This window comes from Sturnira hondurensis, unplaced genomic scaffold, assembly GCF_014824575.4.
Source record: "Sturnira hondurensis isolate 20B ecotype Veracruz unplaced genomic scaffold, ASM1482457v3 Scaffold0007222, whole genome shotgun sequence".
Lineage (NCBI taxonomy): Eukaryota > Metazoa > Chordata > Mammalia > Chiroptera > Phyllostomidae > Sturnira > Sturnira hondurensis.
The window spans coordinates 2,062,819-2,085,889 of record NW_028079853.1 but is presented as its reverse complement, the minus strand read 5'-3'; the positions used below and the strand labels follow the sequence as shown (position 1 = coordinate 2,085,889).

The following is a 23,071-nucleotide window of genomic DNA, read 5'->3' as shown; positions in this document are numbered from 1 at the left end:
TCCATTTTAATGCCATTGAGGACAGTATGAGTTAAATACTTTTATATTTATTGGGACTTGTTTTATGGCTCCCCGAAATTGTCTACCTTTGTTAATGTTTATTTGTATTTGAAAGTAGGCATTCACTGTTGTTTGGTAGTTTTTGACAATGTCAATCAAGTCAAGTTAATTAATATTGTTGTTTAAATCTTCTGCAGTCATAATAAATTTTTCTCTTCTTATTCTATCAACTATCAAGAGGGGTATACTGACATCTTTCATTTTAACTGCACATGTGTCTATTCATCCTTGAAGTTCTATCAATTTTTTTAGTGTATTTTGAAGCTCTGCTATTAGGTCAATAAATTTTTTCTTGATGAATTGAGTTCTTTATTATTATGAAATAACTTTATCACTAATAATATTCTTTACTGTGAAACTAACTTCTTCTGATATTAATGTAGGCATTCTGGCTATCTTTTGAATAGTGTTATCATGGTATATCTTTTTTCATCCTTTTACTTTTAAGCATATAGTAAACTGCATGCTTCCATTTCTCTCCTTCCAGCATTTATGCTACTGTTATAATACACTTTACTAACACATGTTATGAAACCCCAAATACATTACCATTTTTATGTGAGCAAATGTTATGTTATTATATATTATAATAAAAATAATCTTCACCAGTTACCTATAAATACCATTTCTGATATTCTTTATTTTTGTGTAAACCTACTTTCCTTCTGGCTGAAGGACTTACTTAAACTTTTCTTTAAGTGTGGGTCTGTTGCTGATTTCTGAAAAAAATATTCCACCTTTATGTAAACATATTTTCACAGAGGATAAAATTTTAGCTTGACAGTATTTTCTTTCAGTATTTTAAAAATGTTGCTCTACATGCAGTTAAAAAATGAATAAGCCACAGGGATGTAGTGTACAGTACAGGGAATATGTCAGTAATATACAATAACTTTGCACAGTGACAGTTGGTTACTAGACTGATCACCGTGATTACACTGTAAGGTATACAAATGTCCAATCTCTGTTGTACACTTGACATTAATGATATTGCATGTCAATTATATGTTTATAAAAAAATTTTAAAAGATATACAAATGTTGCTCAACTATCTTTTTCTTGCATTGTTTCTGATAAAAATGTTACTGTAATTCTTCATCTTCATTCCTCTGTATATGATATACCCTTTTCCCTCTGGCTGCTTTTAATATTTTCTCTTTTCACAGTTTAAACACTTTGGTTACAACATGCCTTGGTGTAGAATTTTCTTCACATTTATTTGTCTTTGGGGTTTCATGAGCTTCTTGAGTGCAAGATTATAGCTTTCATCAAATCTGAAAAATTTTCAGCAACCATTCCTTTGAATATTTTCTTCTGACTCTACTCTCTCTCTTTTTTTAAGATTTTATTTATTTATTTATCTTTACAGGGGAAGGAGAGAGGGAGAGATCAATGTATGGTTGCCTTTCGTGCGTTCCCTGCTGGGAGATGGCCTGCAGGGAACTGGCCTGCAACCCAGGCATGTGCCCTGACTGGGAATTGAACTGCGATCCTCTGGTTCGCAGGCCTGTGCTCAATCCACTGAGCTATGCCAGCCAGGGCTCTACTATCTCTTTTAGATCCTCTGATTATACCATATAAAGCTGTTTGAAGTAGTACTACAGATCAATGATGTTCCCTCCCTTTTTCCTTCCTATTTTTTGATTACTTTTCTCCATTTCATTTTGGATAGTTTCTACTGCTACGTCTTCAAATCCACTAATCTTCTTCCCTATTAATCTGCTATTAACACAATCCAGTGTATTTTCATCTCATTTTGGGTCTTATATATGTCTCTATGAAACATCTTGAACAAATGGAACATAGCTATAATACCTATTCTAATGTCCTTGCCTGCTCATATGTTAGTCTTGATCAACTCAGTCTTCTCATTAGGTGTTCTGTTGTCCTGCTTGTTGGTATGCCTGGTACTTGTACAAATTTTATCTCATTGGATGCTAGATATTTTTATATTACTAAAAATATTTTAAGTTTTCTTTCAGTTAGAGATTTTCAAGAGCTATTTTAGCAAAACTGGTAATAATTCTGACAAAACAAAATAAAAAACACAGTAATGTTTTGTAAAACCAAGTCACCTGCTGATCTGTATTGTTTTATAGCATAATTGTAATTGTAGATTCTATCTGAACATCATTAGTTTGCAGTGACTGTAAGAAATGATCACCTGCTCTTCTACAGGAAGAGAGATTAAAGCAAAGATTCTCTGATGGCACAAGTGGGACTCCCTCATTCTTCTGAAGTCAAATCAAAGCATTACCATTTCTGCAAAATTTCCTGCCCTGTGTACTTTACAATAAATAAGATTTTAAGAAGTAGGCAATTTCAACAATAAGATGCAGTTAAATTAATTGAAAATAATTTGATCTTTTTGGGTCCTGAGTTTATTTTGTTTGGATGGTCCAGAATAGTGCTCAGTCTAGTGATAATTATCCCCCACTACCAAGGTAAAATCTTCTTGAGTACTCTACGCAATGGTCCATAATTCATGAGATTTTCCAGTTTGGCTCCAGATTTGGAATCAGGCAGTATGCTTGGCTCTGTGTGACCTTCTGATACTGTCCTTTTAAACCTTTTTGGATGGTTTTTCCTTACATTGGGTAGTGTCCTAGAACACATGTGCTGAATATTGGAAGGGAACTCTCTGAAGATGTCTAGAGTTATCTCTCTATGTGGCTCGCTCTTCTATGATACTCTGTCTTACAAACTCTAGCCATTTTGTTTTCCCCAGACTCTCAGCTCTGTCTCTTCAACTCAGCCTGGCTGGGATACCCCTCCTTGCAGTAATTTGTTCACTCCTTTTTCTCAGGGCTTAGTTCCTTTCACTGACTGAAGTCCAGTCTCTTAAAAACTGTTTTTTCATGTTTTACCTGGTGTCCCCCCAACCCCAGTAAATCCATTCTATTATTCCATCCTGATCCCAAGTGGAAGTGAAATCCTGATGATTTTATTCATTAAATCTTTCCTCCACAGTGACCAGAGTGACATAAGTGAAATGTAATCTGACCATTTTTATCCACTTTAAAAATCTTTCAATGGTCCCCATTTCCTACAGAATAAGACTAGTGCCCTTAACACAGCATATACACTCTCCATGATTTAAGTCTCTGCAGAACTTGCTAGCCACCTCCACATACCAAATTTTAAATGCCAGCAACAATGAACTGTTCCTACTCTTCACCCTCGGTATGTTTTTACTTATCTCTGTGCATTTGCTTATGTTGTTACATCTGACTAGACATACTGGTGTTTTTTTCTTCCTTGTTAGCTAATTTCTCATTCTTAAAGTTTCATCTCAGGTGTTACCTTCTTCAGCAACCATCGCCCCTGAATTTAGGTTAGAATCTCCTCTAACCAAACACTTGTGCATACCTTTAACATCGTAACTTAATACACTGTAATATAATATGTTCATGTGCTGGTCTCTTCCACTATATTGTAAGCTACCTCAAGACAAGGCTTATATCTTAATTTTGTAAGTCCAACAACAGACACACACTGGGCACATAGATGCTTAATAAATCCATACTGAACTGAAAAAAATCAATTATTTCAACTGCATATGCTGTGAATTCCATTTTAACTTGGGAGACTGCTTATTGCTTCTCTTATGCCCTTCTACAGCACCCTGCACAATGCTAAGCATTCTGTGATCTTAAAATTTTACTTTACAAATGAAAAGTAATTTTTCTTCACTAAGTGAAAGATCTGGAATAAAATCTTAAACTCTCAAATAAGATGGCAATTTAATAATAAATTTTTAGTGTTTCAATGTATTTTATATTTATTTTTCTAAAAGACTGGTAATAAGTGTCATGTACAATACACATGCAAATAATTTCAGCAAAACTGGAATAAACTGGTAATGCTTCTAATCTAAAATAAAAATTATAAATATTTTGTAAAACCAAGTCACCTGTTGATGTGTAGTATGTTCTGTACCATAGTCATGACTGTAGATCCTATTTGAACATTATCAGTTTGCAGTAAGTGCAAGAAATGATCACTTTGTAGTACTAAAGTAAGAGAGAAAAAGAAAAATTAAAACAAAGATTCTATGATGACACAATTGAGATTTACTTGTCCTTTCCAAACTAAATCAAAGTATGACTATTTCTGATGAACTTCCTGCCTGTGTACACTTAACAATAAAGAAAATTTTTGAGACAGGCAATTTCAATAACCATAAATAAGAGATTTCATTTTTTAAATCCTTACTCAAGGACATGCGCACCAATTTTAGAGACAGGGAGAGAAACACTGATGTGATAAAACATTGATTGGCCACCTCCCCCAAGTGCCCCAACTGGGGACCAAACACAACCCAGGCATGTGCCCTAACCCGGAATCAAACCCACGACACATCAGGCTATAGGACAATGCACCAACCAATGGAGCCACAATGACCACGGCAGTCACTCCATTTCTATGAACAGTTATGCTAAATAGTTATAGAGCATCCACAAACACCAAGCTAAGAATCTTTTATCTCCCTTTAAATAAAATATATCTTAAAATAGAATCTTTTTCTAATAGTGAATTTCAGTGAATAAAATCAATTTTGTGTGAAGAGAAACTATGAAAATGGTACATATGAATATAATCACATCCTTAAAAAATTTAACTGTTATAAAATGTATCAAGCTTGCTAACATTTTGTTTTAAAAAATAATATAATCATTAAGTACAAAATAACATTTGCTTTTATTGGTTAATAATTTTTAGGGTCTCAGGAGCCAATTATGAAGACCTAGCATTGAATGCTTACTGCCAAGTTGTTTAACCTCTGGAAATATTCATTTCTTCACTAGAAACAGCAGTTGTCTCACAGACTACTGTAAAATGTCCTAGAACAGGGTAGGTTTCCAATAAATCTCAGTTTCTATTTCCTTCTCTACTAACTAATCAGAATTTTAACTAAGACAGAATCAGTTATGTGGCAAGGAACCTCTGTGAACACTCCCCTAGTTTCTACAAAACTAACTCCTTTCCTCTTTCTATCTCCAGAGGGAACATATTTGATTTCTTTCACATATTGACTAGTGTTCTTCATGTCTGTTTACATAGACTATATTTCAATATTTCACTAGGTGTAACTTTAAAAACAATTAACAACTTCAAAAAACAATTTCACTTCAATTAAATATTTCTATGGCTTATTTTCTAAGACTTCAATAGTAAAAAAAAATTCTTTTAAGTAGCTGAGATAAGTATATCACTCCATTTTTACCTACTGGAAGATGTTTTATTAACTCTTTTTTGTTAAATATTTTATTTATTTATTTTCAGAGAGAGGGGAAAGGAAGGAGAGAGAGAAATATCAATGTGTGGTTGCCTCTCACGTGTTCCCCACTGGGAACTGGCCTGAAACTTAGGCATGTGCCCTGACTGGGAATCGAACCGCAATCCTTTGCTTCACAGGCCTGCGCTCAATCCAGTGAGCTACACCAGCCAGGGCTTATTCACTCTTTAATTAACTTTGAATTTACTGAAATCATGTAGTATATGAGGTCTGTCCAGAAAAAATCCAGCCATTGCTAACATAATGAGAACAGTTTGTACCACACTGATGTAACCTGGTAGCCAAGGACAGTGGACTAGAATGCACATGCGTGAGTGATGACAACTTCACTATACTAGTTCATTGGGTGATAGGTGCCAGTGAGTGAGTATGTGTACTGTGTGGCCATTGCATTCAAAATGACTGAGCAAGTAGAGCAATGAATCTGCACCACATTTTGCATTAGACTGCAACATTCCTCTGTGGAAACTATTCAGAGGATTCTGAAGGCCACAGCTGTGAGCAACTAGTAATTGCAGCTTCATCACAACAACGCACCTGCTCATGTATCATGTCTCATGCTAAGGTTTTTGGCAAAACATCAAATTGCTCAGGTGACTCAGCCCCACTACAGCCCAGACTTGGTGTCCTGCGATTTCTGACTTTTCCCAAAACTAAAATCACCTTTGAAAGGAATAAGATTTCCGACCATCAGCGAGATTCAGCAATATTTGATGGGGCAGCTGATGGCGACTGAGAGAACTGTGTGAGGTCCCAAGGTGCCTACTGTGAAGGGGACTGAGGCATCACTGTCCTATGTATAATGTTTCCTATATCTCCTTCAATAGATGCCTCTATTTTTCATATTACATGGCTGAATACCTTCTAGACAGACCTTGTATACTGTGCATATTAATTTATCTTTTTTATATTGGAAAAAATCATGCTAATTTGTCATTTTATTTTTATACTGTTTACCCTATTTTGTTTTACAAGTGTAGTCAGATAACAATTTAGTCCCCAAAACAAAAACTAACACTTCTGTATATTTCTTTATTTAAGTCAACTTTTTGACTTAAGTGTTCCAATTACCAATTGTTTTGTGAATTTTGAAAAGTTTGCTTGAATTAAGATCTAAGATACCATACATTGCAACTAACTATATTTCAATTTCTTTTAATCTGTGGATTCCTCCTCTACCCTTTTATTTCCCTTCAAATGGATTTGTTGGTGAAACTGTCAATTGTTCTATGAGCTTCCCACAGTCTGTTTTTGATAGTTGCATTTCTGGGGTATAATTTGTTTCACCTTCTATAAATTAATAGTTGAGCTAGAGGATCGAAAAGATGCATGTTTGAATTTTTGTCATATACATTTCATATGTGAGGTTATAATGAGCCATTAAGAGGCACTTAGTTTCTGGTTGTACCTCTTTTTGAGATGTAGACAGTGACAAATGATTAATTTCTAAATCTATTAATTCACTAAGGGTTGCAAAATAGTTCTAGTCACCATTCCTTTTCGACTTATTAGTTAGAATACTTTACAAAGAGAAATTTCTCCTCATCAATATGTAAGAAAAAGGCAAGATAAATGCTGGTGTCTCCACTTACCAAAATGAACTGGTTCCCTAGTAGACTCTAATGGTAATTTTTAAAATGTCTCACTATATTTGATGTGTTTCAATCAACTGTAGTTATTATCCTGATCTGTTCAAATTTCCCATTTTTGACTAGTAGAAGCTTCCTTATTTTGGCTCCTGAATTCTTCACAGAATTCTAATAGATTTTGATTGCTTCCTTTCTACCTGGTATTCCAGGTACTTCAGGTTTACCTTGCATAGTTTCTACTCAGGACCTATAGCCAGCCATTTCTCCAAGCAGCTGACTCTTGTTAGACAAGAAAGGTTACTGAAGACTCCAATTTTGTACCTTATTTTTGCATCTGAACTTCACAATTGCTTAATTTAGTTTTAATACCTATTTTATTGATATTTTAAATCTACAAATCTGAGTTATAGTCATTTTGTTATAGTTATTATTTTTAAAAAATAATATGGCCTATGTTTTAAATTAGTCAAGTATTCTCTCTTGCTGTCTCTGTTTTTACGAGGTTTTTTACATCCCACCATAGTGAGTCTAAGTACTTTATATTATATTTTTGGTAAAAGTTCTTTAAATTGGCCCTGGCTGGTGTAGCTCAGTGGATTGAGCGCGGGCCTGCGAACCAGGCGATCGTGGTTCCATTCCCCATCAGGGCACATGCCTGGGTTGCAGGCCAGTTCCCAGCAGGGGACTCACGAGAGGCAACCATACATTGATATTTCTCTCCTTCCCTTCCCTTCTAAAGATAAATAAATAAAATCTTTAAAAAAAAGAGGAGATACAGACAGAAAATCTTTAAAAGAAGTTCTTTAAATTGGAGACTTTATAATATTCATGCCATAATGAGAAATGAGTAGATAACATTTTTGTTTTTGTTTCTCCAAAAAAAAGCATCTAAACATGTTCCTTAGCTCTGTAGGAATATAACTACCAGGAGTATTAGTTATACTAACTGAAAGTATAAACAGTTGGCTTGGAAAATGGAAAATGGAGTAAGCCAAGAAGACCATAGATTGTGTTTTTTGTTTAATAATCCTTACGAACTATTTTCCCTTCAAATTATATGTGTGAATAATTCTAAAAGAAAAAATAAATTAAAAATAGAAATACAGTTTAAATTTCAATTTCTAAAATATATCAATGTTCTTATGTTGTGCTTATATAGTTCTATTCACCTCACAATAAATCTTTCAAGAAGATGGAAATCCTGCCATAATAATCATCAAGGATTATTTTTCAGCATTAAGAAAACATAATATAATACTAACATATATAGTTCTCAATCTAAGTGTAGAAATATCCTATAACTTTCAAATTAAAATGTCATTATATAAAAGCTTACTTTATATGAATAGTTAGTCTATGAGTTAAATTATATCTACTATGTACACAGGGATTTCTTTCATACTAAGTCTAAAATACAATTGTAATCTTTGAAACTTAAAACATTTCCTTTCTAGACTAAATTATTAAAATTATCATTAATGCTCATCTTGGATTTGCTAAATAGAAAAAGCTCAGGAAAAAGTTGTATTTTTGCAAGTCCCTTAATATAATATTCACATTGTCAATGCTGGCTATTTAAAGCTGGAATGTCTGAATGGGTTCTCATTTTCTTGTATGTGGGATTATTTCAACATGGGTTCACTTAACTATGGTTATGTGTATAGTTATAAGGTATAAATTTTTTTTAGAAAAAAATCAAACTGTTAGCAGATGAGTTTATAATGACTTTCAGTTACATTAAATATTTTTTGTCTTACCATTTTGGATAAGTTGAACATGGCCTCCCACCAGCCAGAAGAGAGAATCAGTCACAATTTGGAAAAAGTGTAGTAATTCATCTTTTTCTTCACCCTTAATACATACAAAAGAAAAAAAACAATTGACTTTTCTATAATTGCTTTATTTAAAAGAGAAAGTGCAACTTCTTTCTAAAGAATTAGAGGGTGTGGTTTCTGGATCTAACAACTGCTTATGAGCTACGTAATCTTGAAGCCATTACTTTTGTAATAAAACCTGTGCTTACAGGCCAGTAATACCTATTCTACTTACTAGAAATTGTTGTTACCCGGAGGTCAAATAAGACAATGATAGTATACAAACTGCACTAGCTAGGCATGAGAATCACCTGTGGAGCTTAAGTAGAAGGGATATAGACAACAGTATGGTGACTGCCAGAGGGAGAGGGGTTGGGGGAGGTAGAGGAGAGTTAAGGAGGATGATTGGTCATGGAAGGAGACTTGACTTTGGGTACTGAACACACAATGCAATATGGAAATGATGTATTAAAGAATTGTACACCTAAAACCTGTACAATTTTATTAACCAATGTCACCCCAATAAATTCAATTAAAAATTTAAGTAGAAGGTATGTTTTAAAAAATGCCATAGAAATAAATGTCTACAAGTGCTGCTCAAAGTTGAGTGCTAAGGCAGGTTCTTCAAAGTCACACAGTATGCTTCTGCTAGCACTTGGGCTGGCATCCGCGTCATCTGGCACCCACAAACAGGGAGGGACCCAGAGGCCACGAGCCATCATCATTTTGGATGACACACCAACTTGGTGGGAGTTCGCACGCATCGGCATCAGCCCAGGTAAGGGCTGACACTCTGAGTGCTGTTCCGGAGTGTCATAGGGTGTGTCGGATTACAGAGGATAAGTGCTTTCTTCCTGGGTCACTCTATCTTGTGACTGCTTTACAACTTACCTTCTTTAGTAAGCAGGAGCCTTGCTCTCTCTCCCAAGCTTTTGCCTGGAGGCAACCCCAAAGTAGGTCTAGGCTTGGGAGAAAGAGAGCAAAGATTTTCCCTTTAATCAGTTTTAAAAACATCAACTAGTTACAGGACAATTTACATGAATCTCAGCAAATTCTTTCTTTTAAGCCATCTCTTGTGGCCCCTGCAGTTTTGCCTTTTCCCTCTGTCTGCCTGTACAAGGATTTAAAGGTGCAGGTGGAGAGAAAGGAAAATCGAAACTGGTTTTATAATCGCCATGCTTGTGGTGGGAGGAATTTCAGAAAAAGGTTCTTTTATTTGTTAAAAAATTTCTTCGAAGGTTTCTGTGAATCCTCAACCATGGGGGACAGATCTCTAAAGAACAACAGCAATGTTTTAGGTCCAGCAGCATTTGGGGCTGCTGAATGTCTCCTAGATTAGGGATCTTTAGTTTTGGGAGTGAAGGGAAGGGACAGATGCGCACTAGCTGGGCCCTTCTTGAGGTTCGTGCCAGCTGCTGCTAATCTCACAGCCTGCCTAGTGAGCTCTCAGCAGCACGGGTGCATGCACCAGCTCACAGCATGGTTGCAGCTGCTCACCCGTGTGCATGCTGGTGGCCAGTGGAGTGAGGGCTGGGTCCCCCTGCTGGGCTGCCCAGAGAGAAGATTGGTTTCCCTCCCCTCCCTTTTTCCCTGGTATGTGCTGGGGGAGACCTTCCCTGCACCTGACACGCCCTCCTCGAAGTTGCAACCAGCCAGGGGCACTGGTGCACCTGTAGTCCCAGCTACTTGGGAGGCGGAGGCAGGAGAATTGCTTGAGCCCAGGAGTTCTGGGCTGTAGTGCGCTAATGCTGTTCAGATGTCTGCAGTAAGTTCAGCATCAATATGGTGACTTCCCAGGAGTGGTGGGGGGACACCAGGTTGCCTGAGAAGGGGTGAACAGGCCCAGGTTGGAAACGAAACAGGTCAAAATTCCAATTTTAAAAAAGTAAATGTATTTGCCTATAGAGAAAAAACTGTTTCTGAAAGTTGTGAATGTATTCATAAATTTGTCAATCTAAAGCATGCTGTAAGTGGGATGGGGAGGGTGACGTGTTAAAGAAAATTAAGAATCCTCCTTGTTTATGCCAGAGCCGTGACCTTTATTGTAAAACTGAAATGTGGGTATACTGTCTCCCGTGGAGAACTAGCCCTTCTCTATGGAAGACAAGGTACCATTTTTTTTAAAGATTTTATTTATTTATCTCTAGAGGGGAAGAGAGGGAGAGAAATATCAATGTATGGTTGCTTCTCGTGAGTCCCCTGCTGGGAACTGGCCTGCAACCCAGGCATGTGCCCTGACTGGGAATCGAACCGCAATCGTGTGATTCGCAGGCCCGCGCTCAATCTACTGAGCTACACCAGCCAGGGCGACAAGGTACCATTTTTTAACTCAGTGCCTGTAAACACTGATTGTTTCCTTGGGGAAGAACTGGCTATGCTCCCGAGGGGAATGGTTAGTCAATCAAGTCACAGAAGGCCCTTGGCGTGCAACCATTTTTGTCTATATTTTCTCAGAGCATCTCCCCCCGATCTTTCCCACTTTTCTTGAAAACTCTCAACCTAGGAGCTAGACTTATTGCAGCCTGCAGAAATAGCAGGGGCCCTGTCCTTCCAAGCCCTTAGCAAGGCACCCCCATTTATAGGAGTTAATCCTCAAGGACTAAGTTCTCAAATAATTTGGCAAACAGATGTTACTCATTACACTCCCTTTGGAAAATTCAAATACGTTCATATCTCTATTGATACTTACTCTGGTGCCCTACATGCATCTGCCCTACATGCTAAAAATATACAAGCCCATTGGCTTGAGGCCTTTGGTCATTTAGGATGGCCTCAGCAAGTTAAAACTGATAATGGCCCTGTATACCTTGCCCATTCTAATTACGTTTTTCTTCAGCGTTAGAATATCCAACATAAAACAGGAATACCTTATAATCCAACCAGTCAGTCAATTGTAGAACGGGCTCATCATACTTTTAAAAATCTTCTTAAAAAACAAAGGGGGAGCTGTGAGTTCTTCCCCCGCAAAATTTGATTATGTTAGCCTTGTTTACCTATAATTTTCTAAATTGTGATGAATCACTCTGTACTCCAATTGAGAAACCTTTTCAGAAGAGGGAGCCAAAGTCATCTTATCCTCAGGTTTTATATAGAGATTCGCTGGGAGATGGTTCTTGGCAAGGCCCTATAGACCTCTCAACTTGGGGAAGAGGGTATGCTTGTGTTTCCATCCCTACAGGTCCTGTCTGGCTACCAGCTGAAAGAGTAAAGCCTTATCATGAATGCGACAGACACCAAGCTCTGCTACCTGAAGCCGAGAATTGATCGACTGGCAGACCAGTTGATCCAGCGGACTCCGAACAACCAGAAGGAAAACGGACACTCACACTGTTGTTACTCATGGGCCTGGGTCCTCCAACGGAGGAGGATGGGGCCTGCCCCAACGACAGGGGCCGAAGCTCCAGCACCTCCTGCAGAGGGCAACAACCCCTCAGTGCCCCACAGTGATACAGGGTGCAGCCAAGGGGGGGCCCAGAAAAGATTTGGAATGGTGTCCAGAACGCAAAGTGTACAGGAATATTGGAGGAAATATTATTAAGATGTACTCACCCCCTCCCCAGGTGTCAGTTGGGGGAAGGGATGAATGGAGCAGGGCCATTGAGAGCTGTTCTGCAGAGCAACAGTTTTGCAGCTAACCTCTGGAATGGTTATTTAACATATCTATAACCTTTAACTGGTTTCATAGATATGTTAAATAGCTGTGGCCAAGTTTTGGGCCAGGGAGAAGTGAGTGGCAGGGAACCAGGCTGGAACTGGGGCTGCTTCTCTGAGAGAGTGCCTGCGAGAGAGGCATGTGGCTTTAGCAGAGTGAGGACCCCCTCTTGGCCAGGTGAGGGGGAGAGCCACGCTATTTAGGAAGATGTAGACCCCTGTAGCCATTAGGAGGGAGAGCCACGCGGTTTCAGCAGAGTGCAGACCTCCTCTTGGCCAGGTGAAAGGGAAAACCACGCAGCTTTGCCAGAATGGAGATCCCTGCGGCCAGGTGAAGAAGAAAGACGCAGGCTTTCAGTGGAGTGCGGCTTTGGTAGAAGAACCACGCAGCTTTGGCCTGCTCCCTTTGGCTGAGTGGCCTGGAAACCAGGAGAGACTTTGACTGGGACTTGGTACAAAGAACTCTTGCCGGTGGAAGGTGCCCCATGACTTTGGATTAATTGGAGATCCTGCCTGGACAGGCAGGCGACACAGCTCACGTGCCAGCGACCTGAAAAACGGACGTGTGCTCTTTTCCTGATTTACGGTACCCAGAGTTGGGACAGTGGGAGAAGGGAGTACTGTGTGTGTGTGTGTAGGTGTATACCCTTAAAGACTCTGATATTTTAAGGAAGGCATTAGGCCTGAATAGCATTAAATAAACATTTTGTTTCCTTTTCACAAATCTCTGGCATTGAGAGATGTCTTTCCAATTGGCGGCGGACAGAAGAGCCCTATAGATATTAGTGTATCGTCCTTGGGAGGGGCCCCTGTTTTCTGTAGCAGTTTTTGGCATCCCTCGGTGGGCCAAGTATTGCCCCCCCCCACCCTTGTTCGGTAACAATAGTGTTCAATGCTTGAACCCTAAAAACTGTTTTAATGGACTGAATTTATAAGTTTGGGTCCCAGTAACCCTTGGATGCTCCTTTGTCTTAATCCTTATTTGTGCTTTATGATGTATATACAGAGGTTGTTTTCTTGAGATTGAGTTGGGGAACAGCAAATAGTAAGTTTCACAGGCTTAACAGCTACAATTGCATTTACAATAGAAAAAGGGGGGAGATTAGATGTTTGGAACCGCCCTGCCTGGTTTCAGGAGCTGTAACCCCACCATGGCTAAGGCTGAGTGAACAACCTTGGGACCATAAGCCACTGAGGAGACGAAGCTTATCTTCCTGGCAGGAGCACTGCCTCTGCTCCTTTTACTTCACCCTGCCTGGCCCCCAATGCTTAGTTGGTTAGCCAATGACGTGTAAGATTCCTCAAGGGAGAAGTGACCTAAGACAGGCTCAATCACATGGAGGCCTTCAGGGAAGGGCTTGGGAGTTGTAGAAAAACAGGGTAATAAACACTCGTGCCTCGGCTTTGAAGTAGCCTGAGTCCTTATTCTGTCTCCCACCTAATCTCTTGGCTACCTCACTCTCTGACAGACCCAAACCTGAAACAATGCTGGAGGTGGGTGTGGCCCTGTCCTGGAAAGGGTAGGTTCCCCGGGGCAATCAAGCCTAAGAAAGAATGCATAAAATCCTATGAATCCTGCTTCGCTGATATTAATTTAAATGATAAGGGTTCAAGCCTGAAATGAGTTTGTTTCCCCAAAGTTTTGAGGCACTTTAGCTATTTGACCCTGACTCAATAGGCCCTCAGAGTTCTTTCAATGTTATCTATTTAATCATTATCACCTGACAATGATTGATGAGCTTAATCTGAGAATGTGGGTCTTTGGAACCACTGGTTGCTTATGCATTGTAATAATGTTCTGTGTACTTTGATACATTTGTGAATTATTTTCCCAGGGTCTTGTGAGAGACCAGCAAGTAGCAAGCTTTGTGGGATCTATAGAGGTCCTAACTAAAAACAAAAGGGGGAGATGTAGGAGATTGCTCTGCAAGGCATGGGCCCAGCTCCCACTGGGAGATGCACAGGACCCACGCCCATGAATAGGTTCTCCTGTGGGAGATCAGGCCTGCTATGTACCTAGGCCGCTTTGAGTCTTGCTTTTTGCCAAAAACACCCTCACTTGGATTTGTGGCAAACATTTACTGCAAAGTAACTTCCTGAAAAAAACATGCTAAATCTTCCTAGGACCAGTGTAACTGGTTCAAGCACTTTTGCCCTTTTCATTTGCAAATATCCCTCTTCAGTGATGTGATTAGTGGCACTGGCTCCTTTGTCTTCTGTAAAAGGTAATCATTTAAAGCAAACCTGTGCATAGTAAATGAGGACCATCAAGTAATGAGCCAAGAAATCCAATAAAGGCCTGTTGTGGTGGGGGCTCCCCTTCAGAGAAAAGCCATGCCCACCCTTTTCCTCCACAGGACTCGGTAGTCTGTGTGAAGGTCTCATTTCATCCATAATGACTCGGACACTGCGGGCTGGTGTCCACATCAAGAAATAACGCAAAACATCCTCTCAAGAATTAAACTGTTTTGACTACAATATACAAAACACTAAATAAACACATACCTTAGCTGCATTGATGAAACATGTTTGCAACTGCCTCCCCAAAATCAGAAAATTTTCTGCCGCTGATGGAAGCAATTCATTGTAAAATTCCTCTGCATCTTCTCCTGGCTCTAAGCCCACACAGCAATGGCTGAAATAAGAGCACAAGTTTGTGACTCAGGTTGTGGTAATTATAAACTTCAAATGAATGCTAAAGCTTCTATAGACACTGGGCCTTGATGAGAATTTTTAGTATCTTCCTTTGGTTGTCAAGCCAATAAAGAACTTTTGCTGGAAAGTCATGTAATAACTTCCTGGAAAAGTAATAGTCATGCAGGGTTTGCCTATACTTGGAGCCAGGACTCCTAAGTCCTAAAAACCTATTTGTCAACCCTTTAGCAAACAAAATACACTTGACTCACAATAAAGAGAAACTAGGCAAGCTTTCAGTGAATGAGCTACACACGCTCTAAAAATAGGACTAACTTGAAAGTCTAATTCATATGTATCATTTCTGTTAACTGATACATTTTAGACATCAAATAGCTGAAAAACACCTGGGTGAGATTAGTCTGCAAAGGACAGATTAGAAAATCAAACACTCTAATTTTATACCAATTCTACTTCTACTTTCTAATAGATCTACTTTCCTAAAATGTGCAAAATAAAAGACTGCATATTCCTTACATGAGAAGAGGAAACCCAAAAATGGTCTCCATATGTACTCCAATGTGCAATACTGCTATCTGAGGCTTTCCCACAAAATATGCAGATGTAAGATGAGCAGCAGTGACTACATACTGAATATGCTAAAGACTTCACTAGCTAATGCTCAATGTATCATGTTTTATTTTTGTTTGTGCATATCAATTCCTTTAGTTAATGGGCCAATGCTCACATATTGGTTCATATGATCAAGTCCCTTTAGGGCCTTTGGTTCCTAAAGTTAATTATTTAAGAATACCTATTTTGACTGAGAACATTAAATGAAATTCTATTTTTTGTATATTCACAAACATTGGATTCCACTCAAGAGAGACCACATCAACCAATATTTTCATGAGCTTACATATCTAATCTAACAAAGACATAAGGCTTTATTAACTTAAGAAAATAATCTTGAAAATCAAAGTAGAAAAAAGAATATTATACACAGTGTTAGTGTGTTTTCTAACAATATACCTGAATCCAGCTTTCATCTAGTAACAAATTAAGAATAACCAGTTCCCAAAGCCAAGATCCACTCAGTAATGGGCACTCGTTACTCAATTAAAAGTGGCTTAGACACTGAGAACACCTGGTTTATATTGACTCCTTTAAAACACAAAAACATTTTGTTCTTTGGTTTATATTATTGACTTCTTTGAAAAATAAAAAGATTTTTCTCTCTTTTCTCTTAATTTTTAGCATGGCAGTTGATTAGAAAATGCTGTTTATACATTTTATTGACAGGATTTGGGTTACCTAGTGGAATATACAGCTGATATAGCCAAATCACTACAAAGTGAAATGAATAGCTTCTGAGTATGTTCTCCTATCCTCTTTTGCTTATGCCTTTCATTTCAGCACCTGTTTCATTCTGCCTTGTATGATACATTCACACGACTGTGATGCAATCTCTATTGTAAATTGTTCCAGTATAGAACCAGTGCTTATATCTTAATTTCTTCCGGTATTCCTTTGTTAATAAATAGTCTACTGGCATTTGGAATTCAATCATGAGCAAAAGATATGACCGCCATCTTCAGAGAGCTTATGGAGCATCATTTTAGATAGCGAAATATTCACAAACATATAGTTATGAACAACAACACAGTATGAAGGAAAGGTGCAACCATAATCCACCACAGATTGCCAATGCTTGTCAGGCAGATGAATAAAAGAGGCAACTGCTGAAAATAAAAATTTACCAATATATCCCTCAAGAACAAGCTGACTTAACACTTCACTTTACCTTAATATCTGTGTCAGCTGGGAAATTGTAGCCCAACCGCCCTGGATTCGAGAATAATCTTGACTGAGCACCAAGAGGCAATATCGAATGAGGTCATAACAATATATATCTTGCTTGATTTTCTTCAACTCTGAGCTTCCTAGAGGTGTGTTGTTTATTATTTCTAAGGCAAAAGAAAATAAGACACTTACTTTTACTTAATAAACCCAAGGACTATCTGTATTTGTATAGGTTAAATAATAACTAAAAATACATTAAAAAGAATAAAAAAATCACTGCTTTATCACAGTGTTAAGATTTCTCTTAACAAACTAAAAACAAATGCTAAAATTTTACCCATGATGGAACTGTTTTATTACTTAACCAGTGTTAGCCAATCACAAAAAGATTTTCTTACCTTTTAACTTCAGCAGTACAACAGGGACATTCTGCTCAGGACTTTTTACAACTTCGGAAGCTAAAGATAAGATTCTTGGGTCTGTACCAGTTGGCTTCATTTCTCATATCATCTATATTTTGATAGAATCAGGAAAAATAAAGTTCAAATATAATACCCTCAAATATTTACTTCCTAAATGTTTGGAATATAGTTTAAACATAAATGAAAACTTAACTCTGCTTGTTTTGTTTGAGAAGTGAAGAGTATGTTTGGTTTTTTTTTCTTCCTTACAAGAAATGGGATTTTCTAACTAGTGTACCTGTATCTCTTAAGGAGCTAGAGACCCCTATACTTCACTGTAATAGCTACAGTAGGTATTGTTTATTGTGTACTCACAGTCAGGAACTGTGTCTGAGACTTTACATTCACACTTTCTAATCTGCACAACAATCCTAAGATAGAAATTAATGTTCTTTTATAATAAAAGGAGAATCATCTATGCACAAAAGAGCTAACACAGGCCTGAGATTGCTATTTTTTCAAAGGTCCTTACAAATCAGGCCCTTGGCTAGTACCTGGAAACTTGGATTTCGGGAGGTTTCTACAATTTCCTAATAAGAATGGCTCATTCTGTCTACACAATATCATTTATGCTGAATGCCTGCTTTCCTTCTTGAAGTTTGGAATTCTGGTACATGCTAGCAGAGAATGCCTACACGATCATCCTCCAATAAAGACTCTGGTCATTGTGTTTCCAGTGAGCTTCCCTGACAGACAACACTTCAATATATTGTCACAACTCACTGCAGGAGAAATTAAGAATGTGCTATGTGACTCTACCAGGAGAGGACTGCTGGAAGTTTGCAACTGTTTTCCTCTAAATTTTTTTTGCCCCATGGGCCTTTTCCTTTTGCTGATTTTGGTTTTATCTTTTCATCACCATAATAAATCATACTTATGAATATGGCTACATACTGAGAACTATGAGCCTTCCTTGCAAATCATAGAATCTAGGCTTGGTTTTGGGCATCTTCAACACACAACTCAGAAATGTTATGTAACTACAAGATAATCAAAGCCTGTTTATAAAAACATAATGACTAAAATCAGTTATCTTAAATTTTGTAAAAAATCCACATCCCAATTTGTTGCTAAAAATTTATAAAAAATAATTTAAATTAGCCCTAGCTGGTGTAGTTCAGTGGATTCAACATGAGCTGCGAACCAAAAGGTTGTGGGTTTGATTCCCAGTTAGGGCATGTACCTGGGTTGCAGACCAGGTCCTCAGTGGGGGCAATGTGAGAGGCAACCACACACTGATATTTCTCTCCCTCTTTCTCCCTCCCTTCCCCTCTCTCTACAAATAAATAAATAAAATCTTTTAAAAAATTAATTTAAAGCATTCAAAGCTCAAAGAGATCACTCTAAGAAGTATAATCTTCACTTATAATTAACAGAAGCTAACATATAATATTTATTATGTACAATGCTAAGTGCATTTGTATGCATACCTTATGTAATCCCCAAAACAGGTTTATAAAGCTGTAATCATCTACATTTTACAGATAAGTAAAATAAAGCTCAAAGAACTTAAAAAGCTTGCCATGACTCCACCAGCATGTATTCAAATTCCTATCAGTCTGACTTCAAAGTATGCAGTTTTAATTACAATGTTTATAATATTCCCCCTCCCATGTAAAAGAGTAAATAATACAAAGCATACCTCAAACTACCTACTTCTAACTCACTTTTTAAACTACTATTCTTCATAACTGTCCATCCTTTATATTGCAGAGTTGCCTGTAATACAGGCAGCGAAAATCATTCCTTATTAGATAAAATGTGAATCATTAAAAAAACAAAATTTCAGGAAATATTTTCAAGAAAGTCCAGCACAACCTCCAGAACATGTCAGGCTTGCCACTTTCCAAGAATGTGGATATAATTATCTCATCCTTATCAACAGCAACATTATGCTATGCTTCCTCTGTAAGAGTGAATCAAAATACAGCAGTACCTGCTTTATCCAGTTTCACTTTCTACAGTTTCAGTAATCCACAGTCAACAGAGGCCCAAAAGTACTAAAGAGAAAATTCCAGAAATGAATAATTCAGTTTTTAAGTTGTATACCAATTTGAGTAGCATGATAAATCTCACAGCATCCCTTCTGTCCTGGATGTAAATCATCCCCTTACCAGTGTCTCCATATGCTTCCTGCCCATTAGTCACTTAGTAGCCTTCTTAGTGGTGACATTGCGTGGTCAGGTGTTTAAGTGTTTGTATTCAAGTAACCCTTATTTTACTATTTACTAAATAATGGACCTGAAGCACAAGAATAGTGATGCTGGCCAATTTGGGTATGTCAAAGAGAAGATGTAAAGTGCTTCCTTTAAGTAAAAAGGCGATTACATCATAAGACATTTTGAGAGACCACATTCACATACCTTTTATTAATTTATTGTTACAATTACTCTATTTTATTATTAGTCATTGTTGTTAATCTCTTACTATGCCTAATTTATAAACTTTATTATAACTAATGTATACATAGGTAAAAATATAGTATATGTAGGGTTCAGTACTATTTGTGGTTGCAGGCATCCACTTTGGGCCTTGAAATGTATCCGCTGTGGATAAAGGGGGTCTACCATATATTCAAACACCCTTCTATTGGAAGTCATTCAGAGTGTATGCTTTATGTATGCATGCTTATACTTCGTAAGACAAATTTTCCTTGAAGTTGGATCTATCATAGTTTTACAATTTTATGCAATCAAGTATAACAATCTTTTTCCTCTATGGCTTCTGCCATTGGTGTCATGCTTAGAAAGGTCCTCTCTACCCTAAAAGCTATATATATATATAGCATATATATATATATAAGTTATACACACACACACACACACACACACACACTCTCCTAATTTTCCTAGTGTTTTCCAGTTTTGTTATATATCTTCAACATACATGCAAGTTATTTTTGTGAATGGTGTGAAATAAGAACCTAACTTTTTTTAAGTAGATGAGGTTATCAGTTGTGGAAAAAGAGCAAAGGCACATAGCTGTCATAACAGGTAATTAGTCATGAACAGATATAACAGAAGCAACCTGAAATTCAACTTGGGCATATTTGTGGACTCTATTTAGTTTATTAATCTATTTGTTCATTTTGAACTAGTACAACATAATTCATTTTAATATATGTTTAGAAAATTCACACTAGAAGGTAAGCTTCATGAGGACAAAACTCAGACTACCCTTGATGGCTGCCTTCTTCTTCCCAGAAGCTAGACTAGAACCTGGCATATGGTAGGTACTTAATGAATATGAAAGAACAATTAAACACATGAACTTTGGGCATTCCAAAACTCAATTTCTTGACCCTCTGCTTTTCTCCTTGTTACAAAATGGAAGTATCAGGTTTCTGGCTGGAAGCCTTTTTAGCTAAAACAGGCTTAAACACTGTTCTTGCCCTTCTGGCTTACATGATAAAACATCACTGAAACATTATCCTCCTCAGCCAATGTGTGTAGGGGGCCACTATGTTAGATGCAAGGGTCACAAAGATTTTTATATAGGACAGATTCTGGCCAATGTTCTGATTGGGAAGGGAAAGTGTACACACACAAATCATATATGTAAAATAAATAATTATACAAAATGTTAAGTGCCAAATAGATGATGTAAATATAGACCATAGATTCAGAGGACTGGGCTTCCCTGAACCAGTTTTCCTATTGATAAAATAAGCAAAATAGCAATTTCTACTCCGTAGAATAACTCAAGATTTAGATGAGAAGGCAGTCACCAAGGATGGTCCTAAAATGTTGCATTATAGTGTTGTAACACTATAATGTTATTGTTGCATTAAGCCTCAATAAATAATGACTTGGAGAGTTTTTATTATATGAGTTTTAAGTGCTTTAATGTGTTCACTCATTTAAATCTCTCAATCTAAGGTGTAATAACTATTATTCTCTCCTCAATTTTAATGAGCATATTTAATTTTACTTTGCATAAAAGATAAAGTATGAGGTTCAAACCCAAAGATTCTGGGATTGACTTAACTATCACACAAAACAGTATTAGTACATCTTGAGAGTCGAATTTAGACAGCAGATAGATTGTGGGAGACACGTTCACCTACCTGCCGTGAACAATAAATCGACAAGTTTGGTTATATTATTAGTTAAGGGAGAATTTGATGACATAATTAACTTTTGCGGGGGGGGGGTACTTCTCTCATCTTTACCATTACTAAACTCATGCAGTTTTTGACAGAAAACAAGACTACCATTTTTCAATTATAAATATTACCCTGCTGCCAGAGCACAAGCTCTGGCCGCGATCCTTTGGGAATCTGGTCTACTTGGCTGTGGGGTTACTGCCTCCACGGATCACTGTGAAAACAACCCGGTTTAATCTAGTTGCAACTGATCCTAAACATCTACCGCTCCGAACTCCGAATCTTTCCCCCCCCCCCCCCCCCCCCCCCCCCCCCCCCCCCCCCCCCCNAATACTTCCCCCCCCCCCCCCCCCCCCCCGTCCCTTCACGCCCCATCCCCATGGGTCCTAACAGCACCAGGAACTTCTGGAACAGAAGGTCAGAAAACGATTGCCTAGGTAACTGCGTCGCCTTCCAGCCAAGTCCAAGGACCAAGGCTCGGAGGCCGCGCGGGTTCCTTTACCCCTACTTCAGCCACCACTTCGGCGCTTTCAGGCCTTGGGCCAAGCATCAGGCCTTGTGCCGGAGTCCGCCCTCCCCCGAGCCTCAGTTTCCACACTAAATCTCCACAGAAAGGCTTTGGAGCAGGCCCATTCCCCCGTTAAGAGCGCCTACATTCCGGGCCACTTGACTCAGAAGTCTGGGGTCCCACTCCCTTGGCACCTCTGGGCCTTCTCCTTCTCCTTCCCCAGCCCAGCTCACGCCCGTTACCTCATCTCCCGGTGCGTTCTTCCACCACAGCACCCTACTCCTACCGCGCACCACAGTTGGCGCGGCGTTCCCAGAGAGGCGTGCGTCGCACCGCGGGAAGGGGCCTGGAGGCGGGATCAGAATATTGGAGCCAAGGGGCGGGCGTCTTTCACCCAAGCAGCCAATCAGCATGCCAGATTCGCCCAATCGGCGCGCGCGTTGAGCGCGGGGCGGAGTCTGGGGTGGCTGCTCCTCTGTTTGAGAATGCTGCTCCTGTGGGCTGAGGTGGCAGATGGTGAGAATCTCGGTTGGCTAAGACGAAGTCGGAGCCGAAGGAGAATGATGAGTGGACCCTGGCACGTCGACGGTCGCGAGCGGATTCTCAAGTTAGGCGAGAGTTTTGAGAAGCAGCCGCGCTGCGCCTTTCATACTGTGCGCTGTGAGTGAGGACCTCAACCCAGGAAAAAGGGGGGATCTCTGGGTTATGGGGGTTTGGGGGCACATCTCCTAGTTGTGTTCTCACAAACTCCCTTGTTTTGCTGGAGAATGAGGTGCTCAGAGATCCTCTGCTCTGCCCTGTAGGAGCCCTACTGGGGTAGATGGAAGGAGTCGGAGACCAGCAGGTGTGGGTGAAACCCGGGGCAGGGGGATTTAAGTGAAACCAACAGACAAAGGGGAATTTTGTGAAGGTCTGCAGGAGTGACTGTGGAAACAGACGTGGATGAGGTAGAGGTGGAAAGGAAAACAGTAAGGTGACGAATGGAAGGGGGCAAAGGACCGGACTTAGAGGTAAGGGAACAACACCTTGTGACTGGTGGAGAAATATTCTCTCTTTTCTTGACTTTTTCTTTTTAACTAATTAGGGTTCTTATTTAGTGTGTTCCTGGGGAGAGATTATGACCCATTCCAATAGTCTGCATCTTTTT

The 23,071-nt window shown here is 38.8% G+C and overlaps 2 protein-coding genes across 5 annotated transcripts in view; one reads left to right on the top strand and one right to left on the bottom strand.

Annotated features, from left to right (window-relative positions):
* IQCB1 (IQ motif containing B1) overlaps positions 1-22,268 on the bottom strand; it is a 58,323-nt gene extending 36,055 nt beyond the window's left edge. For 2 of the 4 annotated variants that reach the window (XM_037051518.1, XM_037051521.1), the window contains exons 1-7: positions 22,167-22,268; positions 19,248-19,311; positions 17,249-17,360; positions 16,852-17,014; positions 14,919-15,048; positions 8,706-8,799; positions 3,974-4,073 (exon numbers count right to left, since the gene is read on the bottom strand). In XM_037051518.1, the coding sequence (XP_036907413.1) occupies positions 3,974-4,073; positions 8,706-8,799; positions 14,919-15,048; positions 16,852-17,014; positions 17,249-17,348 (587 nt within the window). In that variant the 5' untranslated portion in view covers positions 17,349-17,360; positions 19,248-19,311; positions 22,167-22,268. Of the gene's footprint in view, positions 1-3,973; positions 4,074-8,705; positions 8,800-14,918; positions 15,049-16,851; positions 17,015-17,248; positions 17,361-19,247; positions 19,312-21,547; positions 21,631-22,166 lie in introns of all 4 variants that reach the window. The other 2 variants (XM_037051519.1, XM_037051520.1) reach the window with 2 other exon arrangements.
* A 122-nt stretch (positions 22,269-22,390) lies between these two features.
* The window catches only part of EAF2 (ELL associated factor 2), a 50,931-nt gene continuing 50,250 nt past the window's right edge, over positions 22,391-23,071 (top strand). Inside the window, exon 1 of the mRNA XM_037051516.1 lies at positions 22,391-22,584. Coding sequence (XP_036907411.1) covers positions 22,410-22,584 — 175 coding nt within the window. The 5' untranslated portion in view covers positions 22,391-22,409. The remainder of the gene's footprint in view (positions 22,585-23,071) is intronic.